General features: G+C 38.6%; 1 protein-coding gene across 4 annotated transcripts in view; it reads left to right on the top strand.

The window, feature by feature from the left end:
• The window catches only part of TMEM116 (transmembrane protein 116), an 82518-nt gene extending 70421 nt beyond the window's left edge, over positions 1-12097 (top strand). For 3 of the 4 annotated variants that reach the window (XM_004709654.2, XM_045296836.1, XM_045296834.1), the window contains 6 exons: positions 3119-3168; positions 4305-4388; positions 4820-4958; positions 7125-7269; positions 10097-10170; positions 11242-12097. In XM_004709654.2, coding sequence (XP_004709711.1) covers positions 3119-3168; positions 4305-4388; positions 4820-4958; positions 7125-7269; positions 10097-10170; positions 11242-11448 — 699 coding nt within the window. In that variant the 3' untranslated portion in view covers positions 11449-12097. The remainder of the gene's footprint in view (positions 1-3118; positions 3169-4304; positions 4389-4819; positions 4959-7124; positions 7270-10096; positions 10171-11241) is intronic. The other variant, XM_045296835.1, reaches the window with a different exon arrangement.
• The last annotated feature ends 749 nt before the right edge of the window (positions 12098-12846 follow it).

The following is a 12846-nucleotide window of genomic DNA, read 5'->3' as shown; positions in this document are numbered from 1 at the left end:
GGGAGGAAACATTTAGGAACTAGAGGAAAGTTGTATTTCTCATCATTGTTACATCGCACCCTGACTGGCTCATCTCCTCCCCGAGACCCCTGTGCCCCATTTTTTAAGCTTACCTCAGTGTTGGCTTACTTCGCTTAGCATGATTTCCTTAGCAGGTCTTCCCATTTGGCAATGTGTTTTATGTGTTCATTGCTGCTTTGTAGGGATGCGTAGTACTCCATTGTATGTATGTACCACAGTTTTTTTTAATCTATTCATCCATTGATGAAAATTTGGGTTGTGTCCAACTCCTTGCAATTGTGAACTTTGCCTTGATGAACATTGGAGCACAGATGTCTGGCCGTGATATGTTTCTTGCCTCTTCTGAGTATATGCCCAGTAGGGGGATTGCTGGGTCGTATGGTAGCTCAATTTCCATCTGTTTTAGATATTGCCAAATCAACTTCCATAGTGGCTGCGCATACCTACAATTCCACCAGCAGTGGATGAGAGCCTTGTCTCTGGACAGCCCCTCCAACACTTGTTACTTTCTGATTTTTTTTCCTTCTGTGTTTTTTTAATTGGGCTATCTTCGAGGGTGTTAAGCGGTATATCATTGTTGTTTTAATTTGCATTTCTCTTATGGCTAATGATCGGGAACGTTTTCTCATATGTTTATTGGCCATTCAGATTTCTGCCCTTGTGAAACTTCTGTTCAGGTCCTTTACCCACCTCCTCAGTGGGCAATTATTTTTTCTTCTTTTTAGTTTTTTTCTTTTTGGAAGCTAGCAGAGTATTGTAGATTTTAGTAATAAGGCCTTTGTCCAATGTGTCATTACTAAAGATGTTTTTCCAGTCCGTGGGCTCTCTTATTACTCTCTTGAATTCTTTCGATGTACACAGGTGTTTTATCTTCAGTATATTCCACTTGTCAATTTGTGACTCAAATGTATTTGTGTCCCTCCCTAATAATTTGGGGTTTTACCTCAAGGTCTGTGATCCAACTGCAATTATTCTTGTGCATGGAGTGAGGTAAGAGTCTTGCTTCATTTTTCTGCAGGTAGATATCCATTTTTTCCAGCACCACTTAGTGAAGAGGGCATCTGCTTCCCATTAGATATTCTTGGGGCCCTTATCAAAGATCAGTTGTCTGTATGCTGATGATTTTATTTCTAGGTTTTCAGCTCTTTTCCATTTGTCTGAATATCTGTCGTTATACCAGAACTACACTGTTTTGACCACTGTGGCTGTATAATATGTGCTAAAGTCAGGTAGAGCAAGCTCTCCCACTTTGTCCTTCTTCTTGGGGAGTTCTCTGCTAATTTGAGGCTTCTTCCCTCTCTATATGAAGTTGGTAATCAGTTTTTCAAATTCTTGAAGGAGGATGATGGTATCGGGATTCTATCATCCCTTATCGAGATAGCATTAAACTTATTTAATGCCTTGGGCAGAACTGACATCTTTACTATATTGAGTCTTCCAGTCCAGGAGCATGGGATATTCTTCCATTTGTTGAGGTCACTCTTGATTTCTTGTAATAGTGTTCTGTAGTTTTCCTTATACAAACCTTTTGGTTTTTGTAGTCAGGTATATCCCCAGATATTTCAATTTGTGTTTGGCTATTGCAAAGGGTACTACCTTTTTAATTGCCACTTCTGTGGTCTTGTCTGATGTGCAGAGCTGTCTGATAGACTTCTCTTTGTTGTTCTTGTATCCTGCCACTCTGCCATAGGATATGGATCTTTATGTATTCCATTTCATTTTAAGGACTCCAAATTTTCCTCAATCCATACTTCAGACACTCCACAATCCTATAATTAATGGATGTTTGCAGCTGTTTCTTCTCATTTTGAGTCATGCCCCGAAGCAAATAAAGGTCCCCAAAGCTGTACTTCGTTAATGTCATTATTGTGGACTCCACTTTGAGAAAGTAACTCTTTCTCAGTCATAGTTTGAGTTCTTTTCAACCTGAGAGGCTTGTTTTCTTGAACTATATCTAACAATATTCCACTACTATTAACTAAGCTTCTTATTATGGCTCCATTAACAATCGGGTAAGAAAAAAAATAAACAGGATAGCCACATAATAGAGGATAAAATAAAAATAGAAAAAGAGAAGAGTGGAAAGGTCACTAAAGACTAAATTTCCCTAAGTCCACACTGGATATTGTACTTGACTTTGCTATTAATTTCTCATAGTCTGTTGATTACTAACAATGTCATTCCCAGATACATAACTAGCACCTTTATAAAGTTAAAAAAAAAGAAGACGCTTGTCTTTGATTCTATTATCTCCTTTATGTATTTTGGTTAAATCTTTCCCCATAATCTCCTACAGGATAGGAATAATTTTTTCCTCAAAGTTGTTTTACAATGGTTACGTAATATAATAGGGATTTTTGAAATGTTATTTCTCCTACAGTCTTAACAGATCTTATATTAAAAAAAATATTTGACTGAGACCTACTATATTAATCTTGACCTATTATTCTTTCTGAAACCCTGGTGACATAGTGGGTTATGTATTGGGCTACTAACTGCAAGGTCAGCAGTTTGAAACCACCAGCCTCTCTATGGGAGAAATATGAGACTTTCTACTACCACAAAGAATTTCAGTGTTAAAAACTCACAGGGGCAGATCTACCCTACCCTACCAGGGTCACTATGAGTTAGTATTGACTTGATGGGAATGAGTTTGAGTTTTTTGAGTATTATATCTTCTGCTTGTTATCATAAAATACAGATTTTCATTCCACCCATAAGGTCTGAGAAAAACCACACCTCTCCATATCTAAAAGAGAAGAAGACTGATCCCTGGATGGAGAGTTAATGTGTGATTTTTGTATTTGCCTTTTTTCTTAAGATAATCTCTTCTGATACCCAAATCTTAAACAATTCCCTCCAGGCTCTCCTGTGGCCTTTTTTTGGTTGTACTTTTATTTAGAGTATTTTACATACAGATAAAATTCTGTTAACTCCAACCCTAAGGAACTATATTTCATTGAGTTTTATAGCAAATATTTGTTGAAGGAAGCTAATCTAGTCTTAGAAATCTTTGTGTTCTCTAGAAGGATGAGCGATGACCTGGTATGTTCTTGTCAATGTCCTAAAGCATTATTCACATTTGTACTTTTCATAGGCAATAGATGATACTTCTCGAATTGGTCAGATGGCCATCATTATGTCAAGGTAAGTTGTCTGTTTTTTTCCTTCCTAGCAAGTTGTAGATTCTCATTATTCTGGTGTTCAACTAGGAACAAAGAGGAGGCAATGCCTGTTATTTCCATTGCATCTATTACTCCTAGGTCTTAGGAGATGTAGAGTCTTCCTTAGTAGGTGGTTATTGGTTTCATTTCCCCAGCTGGAACAGGGATGAGGTTTGATGTTACAAATGTGTGCTTTAGCCCCATTCTGCTCTCACCTCTATGTGACCTTTAGTAAAATCCCTTTGTCTTTAGAGCTCTGATTCCTTTTCCAAATAGTGAGAGTTAGCTATAATAGATGGCCTTATTTATAACCCTGTTTGAGTCCCTTACCGTTATGATGCTCAGACAGGGACTGAATCATACTGGGATTAGTGGTCACATCAGATCAGAGTTGCCTTTAGAATTTATAACTTTTACTCCTGTATCTTTTCATCTTACAGAGAGATGCCTATATTATCTAGATTGAAAACTGGCTCTTTAAAAGTGGGGAGTCTTGTTGATGCTATAGGTTTCCCATTGTGCTGCTAACTGCAAGGTCAGCAGTTCAAACTCACCTATTGCTTCCATAAAGATTTATAGCCTCAGAAATCCTAGGAAGCCATTCCACTGTTTCCTATAGAGTAGCTATGGGGCAGAGTCAACGCAGTTGCAATGGGTTTGGCTTGCTTTGGAAAAACTCCCAGGAAGGGGCTGATGAGAATTGAGATTACCAGGGAAAATGAAACAGACTAAGGCCTAAACTTCTTGATAGATTTTTCTTCCACTTTGACCCACTTAGATTTTGATCTGACTGAACAACTAACTCCCAGACACTCTCCATGAAACTCTGTTTAAGGTTCATTGACCTAGATGTAAACTGTGAGAACCCCCAATAAAATGATTTAAAAAATAAAAATAAACTATAGCTGCAAAAAGAAATCTAGATATAAAATTCATTCTCTTTTCATTTCCCCAAGAATTGGAAATTGCAATCTTTATCTTGATGAAATTAAATGTATGTATATTTGCAGAGATTGTTGGAGTGGTGGAGCTAGAAGGAAAACAGGAAAATATTCTGCAGAGAGGAAAGGCATGAAAAGGTTGGGACATTAGGGTGATTAGTTTGTTTTTCTTCCCCAGCCTGGTACCTCTGTTACTGATGATACCTGTATTTTGCCTGGGCAATACTAGTGAGTGTTTCCACAACTTTAGCCAGAGCCATAGGTAAGAAAGAACCAAATCTAATATTTCCCTTGTAGACTATGTCTGTTCTTGTCTGAAGAGTGGGAAAAAGACTTTCTGCATGCATTCTGGCCAAGATGTTTATACTGTTACGATGCACTGGTGTAAGATTGCCAAAGCTGAAACACCTACTGTAGATACTCGTGTATAAGCTGAATTTTCCAACACATTTTTAATGCAGTTTTTGTGGTAAAATTAGGTGCCTTGGCTGATATTCGAGTCGGTTTATACTTGAGTATCTATGGTAAGTAGGAATATAACGCAAAGTGATTAGAGGATAACATGACCTTACAAGATTTTATGGGCAAAGGTAAGCACAATGGTGAGCCCACATGCATGCTCACTAAGTGGGTATCTCCTTACATCAATCTTACATCTGTAGCCATACTGCTACCCATTCACTCTCTTCCTAGGTGTATTCTGATGCTTTCACCACCATCAACTATGGCTGAACTCATGCCTTCTGCCAGCACATCTGTGTGTGGCATACTTTATATTTATGGGATCACCATTTTCCTGGCCAGTTTTCTACTCAGCTTTCTCACCATCGTGGTATGACATCACCCTCCCTGTCTTGGTAAAGGGGAGGGGAGGGGTGGTAGTCCCAGGGCTTGGGATACTTGGAAGGATACTTAGTTCTTGGGTCCTAGAACCAAGAAATTGGCCAGGAAATCTTGACAACTTAATTAATACCTTAGTCTTTTGGACCTCCCAAATTCAAAGTAAGGTAGGAAAATAGCCTGTGCTTATTATATGAGATTTATGTTCACTCTGTAATTAATACATGTGGCTGTGGATCACTATGAAAGGCCAGACCAAGAAGCTTTGTATATGTCTGTTATATACAATGATGGCATTGGAATATAGGATATGTGCTCTGATTTAATTTTCAAATAATGATAAAGAGGAGCTTTCTCCAATTCCTCATTTGACCTCAAGTTTGCCCTGATGGTCCATCCATCTAGGAGCTAAGTGGTCCATGCAGTTATCAAACATTCATTTGGTGTCATCAGGATGATGTACAATGAAAATGACCAGGGACACTGCCTAATATAAAAAATTAAGCAAATAAATATTTTTATTATATCTACATTTTTTCATTTCCTTCTCTCCGCATGTGCTAGTTTAAGGATTCCAAACTATCAGCCTACAAACCAAATTCAGCTCACAAATCCAATTTATTTTGCTAGCACAGCATTTCTTTTAAAAGTACATTACTTTTTTTACATTAAATGTTTTTATTTAGTTCATATACTCTAGTTCTTCACAGTATTATCCACGTACTATTATTATTTTATACTAAATTCAATTCACATTGTCACCTAAGTGTGCAATACCTTCCCTTCTACCCTGACTACCACTTGAAACACCAACAGATTTACCATGAACCAAATATAGTAAATCAGCCAAAGAACTATGAAAATGGGTTAAAATACCTGTAAACCAAATATATGGGTGGAGAATTTTCTTTGACACATCTAAAATAAGACATGGCACTACCTCAGCACAAATCAGCGTACAATAGCGAATTTATTTATATGACAGTGGATTTAATGGCTCCTGTTTGGAGTAGATTAACAGAAGAAATGATATCCCCAAACCTGGCACCAAGATATTCCTGTTTACGTCAGAAGAGTCCACATTTAAACAGGCATCCAGAAATAAAAACCCATCTAAATTATTTTAAAAATCAGTAATGTGAACATATGGTGGTGGCTATGTAAATTCCTTTAAAAATCCACAGCGGCTGAGCTGATTATACTAGACATAAATATTCCGAAGTGAGATCAAGCTTCCTTTTGATTCTTATGTCTCTGTGGTGAAAGGGAATTTCTACGGCTAAGCTTGATTAGAGATGTAGCTAGTTATTCAGTTAGAGAGTGAATCTAGATTATTAGGGGAAGTCTTTCAGATTTGGTCAGATTTGTGACAGTCTATCACACACGCATGCACGCACATGCACACATACGCATGCACGCACACGGACTTCTGGATGGATTTATAGATTTCGTTTGTGAAACTTTATTGAGGTGGACTCTGCAGGGAAGGGAAACAATCCATTGGCCACCTAAGGGCAAAGGGCAAGAAGAGACTTTTTAAATCTTATTTTTTGTTGTTTGTTTGTTTTTATTATTTTATTGGGGGAACCTTATTTGTTTTGTTTTGGTCAGAGCTGAGAATTTCAATTCAGCCATGGTGCTAAAGTTGTTTGTTTTTTTTTAATGGTGTTAAGCATAAAACACTTTTTAACACAAACTAACACAGTGTCTTGAAAGAGGGTCTGGTTAGACCTAAGTTTGTACTTCCTTTGTGTAGAGGGTCTGTGCTTGTTTTGTTTTTGTACAGTGTCTTGTCATGGATTTGAGAGGGAAGCCCGAGGGTTGATGGAAGGTTCAAGTATTGGACCTGGTGAACAGAGGTTGGCTAATATCTGTCCATTTTCCTGGCCAACTGAAAGTTCTCCTCAAGTAATTTTCCCTCAGAAAAAGCCTGATCTTAAGAGGGTGAAGACAGGAGAATGGTTCTTTACTGCTGTGAGCTTATCTGAGAATAAATGACCCAAACCAAACCTACTGCCAGGGAGTCCAGCCTGATTCGTAACGACCCTTACGTAGGGTTTCTGAGACAGCAAATCTTTGTGGGAGATGAGGAAAGAGAGCTCAGATAGTTTATCAAACCCAAGGAAAATCTCTCTTTGCTGCCCCCATGTCTGTCTAGGTTTTACTCATTCAAGCACATACGCTGTATAAGAGGTTCATGAAATCTACTGGCTTTCTGGGAAGTGAGCAGTGGGCAGTGATTCACATTGTGGAGCAGCGAGTGCGTTTCTACCCAATGGCTTTCTTTTGCTGCTGGGGTCCAGGTGAGTATCTTAATGGGAAAAGCTGGGCAGAGAAAAGGGCAACTATAGAGCTTCACCAGGCAAAGCAATTTTTCCAAGAATGATAACTACAAATGTTTGTTAAATTTGTAAACTTTACATTGACTTTGCCCAAGTTTTCCATTTTCCTCTTGCATTTTTTTTTAATTCACTAGAGTAAGACAACTTGATATATGAGAGACATGAGACACAACTTGATATATGAGAAAAAAAATCCTGACAAAAATTCAGAGAAGTTAATGCCTGCTGCATTAGATTATAGTGAGGATCAGATCGTATGTTTATGAAAGAACTTGGTAAACTCCAAAATTTGAGAAGTGTGCATTATACTGATTACTTTCATTGCTGGCGTTCATGGAATGAAAAGATAATAGATCACAAGAACATCAGTCTCCGTGACCCTGAGACCAGAGGAATAGAGGATCCTAGCTACCACTCCTAACTATTTTCAAAGGGGTCACATTAGAAGATGCTGGAGTGAGAGAAAAATGTGTAACAAAACTAAAACCAATAAAAACAGACTTACTGGTCAACTAAAGATTGGTAGAACCCCCCAAGACTATAGCCCTTAGTCATACCTCCCTTAATTTTCAGCCAAAAATAGGTCTGTGTTGACTTAATTTTCAGTTAAAAAGTAGACAGGTCGATGTTGTTGTTAGGTGCCATCGAGTCAGTTCCAGCCCACAGCACAACAGAACGAAACACTGCTCAGCCCTGCGCCATCCTCACAGCCGTTCCTGTGCTTGAGCCCATTGTTGCAGCCACTGTGCCAGCCCTCTCCTGGAGGGCCTTCCTCTTTTGTGCTGCATCTCCCATTTACCAAGCAGGGTGGCCTTCTGTAGGGTCTCCTGGCATGTCCAAAGTATGTAAGACAGGGGTCCATAAAAGGGAAAAATTCAAGTCTCTAGTTGAAATATTGACAGATGCTATAGGCAAAATAGTGAGTAATGCAGGAAGCATCAACAGAAGATAGAAAGAATACATAGAGCCACTATACCAAAAAGAACTGGTCGACATCCAATGATTTCAAGAGGTAGCATATAATCAAGAACTGATGATACTGAAGGAAGAAGTCCAAGCTGCACTGAAGGTGTTAGCAAAAAAAACAAGGCTCCAAGAATTGATAGAATACCAACTGAAAGACCCGTTTCAACAAGAATGAGGAAGTAATAACTAGTCCATGCCAAGAAATTTGGAAGACAGCCACCAACCAACCAACTAGATCCATATTTGTACCCATTTCAAAGAAAAGTGACCCAACAAAATGTGGAAATTACTAGACAAAATAATACCACACGCAAATAAAATTTTGTTGAAGATCATTCAACAACAATTACAGCAGTAAATTGATAAGGAGCTGAGAGAAAGTCATTTTAGATTTCAGAAGATGTGGAACAAAGGATATCATTATTGGTGTCAGATGGTTCTTGGCAGAAAGCAGAGAATACCAGAAAGATGTTTACTTGCTTTTTATTGGCTATACCAAGGTATTTGGCTGTGTGGACCATAGCAAACTATGGATAGGCTTGAGGAGAATAGGAATTCCAGAACACTTGATTGTGCTCATGCTGAACCTACCTGTATGAGAGGTAGTTGTGCAAACAGAATAAGGGAATACTGCATGGCTCAAAACAAAGTGTTTGAAGGGTTATATCCTCTTGTAATACTTATTCAATCTGTATGCTGAGCAAATCATCAGAAAGGCTGCACGTATGAAGAAGAACTTGGCATCAGGATGGGAGGAAGACTTCTTAACCTGCAATATGCAGATGATACAACCTTACTTGCTGAAAGTGAGGAAGACTTGAAGCACTCGCTGCAAAAAATCAAGGATTTCAGTCTTTAATATGGATTACAACTCAATGTAAAGAACACCAAAATCCTCACAACTGAATCAGTAGGTAACATTATGATAAATGGAGAAAATATTAAAGTTATCAAGGATTTCGTCTTGCTTGGATCCACAATCAGTACTCATGGAAATAGCAGTCAATCAATTAAATGACACATTGCATTGAGTAAATCTTTTGCACAAGACTTCTTCCGCGTATTGAAGAGCAAGGTTGTCACTTTGAGAACTGAGATGTGCCTGACACAAGCCATGGCATTTTCAATTGTCTCAGACGCATGGAAAGGTTGGGCATCGATTAAAGACTACCAAAGCAGAATCAATGCATTTGAATTATGGTGCCAGGGAAGAATATTCGACATGTGATCAGGAGCGAGTGGTCTCTGGAAAAGGACATCATGCTTGATAAAGAAGAATGGCAAGGAAAAAGAGGAAGACCCTTGATGGGATCAAACAGGGTAGCACTTGTGAGGATCAGGCAACTCAGGGCAGGGTTTCACTCTGTTCTGTGTGGTCACAAGGAGCTGGAGCTGATTCAATTGCACCTAACAAAAGAGACGGGGAAAAATAAAACCAGTTTGATATACACTGTTAGAATAAGCAACCACTCAAGAACAAAAGGGCAGCCTTTACCCAAAGACAAAATCTGAGGGGCTAGAAAAGGAGGCGGATGGACACAGGCGGTGCAAGCAGTGGGCTAAGTGATTATTAGTACATTGTGGGGACCTAAGCCAATGGCATGAAACAAAATATGTATGAAGTGTTGAATGGAAAACCAGAATGCTCTATAAACCTTCATTCGCTGATCAATAAAAAAGATAATAGAATGCTTCCACAAACTTGGAAAACCCTCCTCTCTCCATTTCCCTGTTATTCCATGGTAGTACTTAGGCATGTGTACCGAGGGCAACCTGTTTTGGGCAACCAGGGCTGACAAGATTTATGCTTCTGTATTCACAGCTGTCATCCTAATGATTATAAAGGTGATCAAACCTCAGGACACCAAGCTTCACATGGCTTTTTATGTTCTCCAGGTAACACCTTTAACATCAAACATATCTGTTGTTTTACCTTTTTATGCTATTCTCTTGTCTTTTTTTATTCAGCATGCACAATTCTTTTTCTCAAGGTATTTATTTCTGCATTGCAAACGAGGAAAGGCGTTATTTATACTGTTCTGGTAAAATGTGAAATGAAGATAGATAGGTGATTTTTGTCAAAGTGCTGCGTGGATTTCAGGGCTTATGTATCTGGTCATTCATGTATTTTTAAGCAATGGGCAGCAAAAACAACAACAACCACCCAAGGACCTACTACTGCTTATTCTTATGAAATACCAATAGTGACAAAATTCTTTCTCATCCAGAGTGAAATAAATGAGATGCTAGCTACAAAATGGGGGAAATGAAATGATATTCTCTTTTCCTCTTTTATCAGAGTTATGGCTTTTTGGACTGACTATGCTGATAGGGCCATTATCTCAAACTTAACCTAGGTTGTTGGGTGGCAAGGATGGGACCTTTAGGCCACTTTATGGTCCTTATCTATGTGCACCCACTCCTCACTTTTTGACTGTCGTGTTATCTCACGTTTATGGACGTAGTAAAAAATGTACTATCTAATTATTTTGCACATGAACAGCATATGTCTGGCAGTAATGAATGCCGAGGTGCAAGCTGAAAATGGTACTACCTGTGATGGTGAAGTTTATATGTTAGCTTGGTTGGTCCAGGGTTCTCAGGGGTTGGACAGTTATGTAATAATGTAATTTGGCAGTTATGTAATGATATAGTCATGCTCCATTTGGTGACCCAATGTGGTCATCCTCTATATTCATGTAATGACCTGGTCTTTGGAACCCAACCATGTTCATAAGAGAAGAGTGGGTGTACTAATAAATATGCCCAACTCTCAATTACCCATAACAAGGTGAAAAGTGAGTTTAGGAAGAGCTAGACGTGTGTTTTTTAAAAACCTGACGCTTGATCTGGATGTTTGGGATAGAGGAAGTATGATGATGCTTTGCAAACAAGGGGGATAAGGACTGTTCCTTAGGTCACTGAAAACCTGAGGGATAGGCTCCATCACCCCTTCATCTCCTCCAGGCTCTAACAGCAGCATCCCAAGGTCTGCTCAACTGTGGAGTCTATGGCTGGACACAACACAAGTTCTACCAACTAAAGCAAGAGGCTCGGCGTGATGCAGACACCCAGACACCATTATTGAGCTCACAGAAGAGACTCTATAGCAGAGGGCTAGAACCATTGGATTCTACCCTTCCTTATGTTACCAGCACATCCACTATTCTTTAAAACCTTGATCCTGAACATTCAAGACCTAGAATTATTCCACACAAATCGGTTGGAGAGAATATTGGAAAAAGATATCTTGTCTTTTATAATCATACCCTAACTATGGGAGTAGAAGGGAATACTTTGCTGTGGTTAGTAGCTGTTCTGGATGAATTATGTAGGAGCTTATATAAATTGCCTTCAAAAAGTTCATGGAAATATTCCATTATCTTTTAATTCCATTTTTTCACAGACTTTTTGAAGTCTCCACATATGTTTGGTGGCCTGAGACTTTACTAATAGGGATCATCAGCATTAGAAAATTCAGGCTTACCTTTTGAAAATGTCAGAAACCATAGGATTCAATAGCTCTGAACTCCAATTTATACGCAAGAGTCAAAAATTGGCTTCTTGGACCCAGGATAAGGTTAATTTCCAGGCTGAACCAAAAAAAAAAAAGGTCCAGTTTTGTAGGTCTGATATCAGTTTCACATAATTCAGCCTAATAGTAAGTGCTATGTATATGGTTTTAGAATGACTGACTAATAGTTGGAATTTGACCCTTTGGGGAGAGAGGATTCCCAGACTATGGAGCCTTATTCAAAAGTGGGAAGATCTCTAATCAGTGTATTTTTCTGGAATCACCTAATAAATGATCGTTGTCTTTCCAGTTAAGTTTATAAGCAACACTAACCTGAAGCCAGGGCAAACTCATATGATGATTCCCAAATGAAGGAAAAACCAAATGGACAAGGTGACTGGAGTGATAACCTGAACAGCTGAAGATACTTCTTATCTGATGCCTTCCCTTGGTCTTACCAAAGCAGAATCCCTAAAGTTAGAGAAAATTGACAAGTTTATAATGGGGGCGGAGGGAAGGGCTAAACGGAGTGATTTAGGAAGGACATTTCAGAGATCTTTCCATAGTAACACTTTATATAGATGCTAGGGAGCTAAAAAGCAAAACTATTTAGGTTTTAGGTCAGAGACCTCAGACCTAGCATGAAGATGAACATGCCCCTTGCTATATCAAGATCACGTCTGGAGGCCTTACATTGACCCAAAGTTTTGATTTCTCTACAGCAAAGAACAAGAAAGAATCCCTCTTTTAAATTTAAAAACTAATAAGCATTCAACATATATAAAAAACAGATGAGGACCAAAACACATTCATCTCTGTAGTCTCTGTGGGGCACCAGATCTAAAGAGTCCAATCCTTAAAAGAGTCCTTCAATGTCATTTCATAGATTAGCATTTCGTAGAGTTTCATTTCGTTTATTATCAGAAAGAAGGTTATATTTACATGTCGTCACATTTGTTCATCTTGCTGCTCTGATGAATTTTTTGCGTTGACACCAATCTTAGATCTTCTATACAAATAGAGAAGCAAAAAGATAGTAGACACGAGGACTAATAAAA

This window comes from Echinops telfairi, unplaced genomic scaffold (genome assembly GCF_000313985.2).
Source record: "Echinops telfairi isolate 266 unplaced genomic scaffold, ASM31398v2 ScPeMD7_7412;HRSCAF=8450, whole genome shotgun sequence".
NCBI classification, from domain to species: Eukaryota; Metazoa; Chordata; class Mammalia; order Afrosoricida; family Tenrecidae; genus Echinops; species Echinops telfairi.
This window is presented reverse-complemented; position numbering and strand designations above follow the sequence as displayed.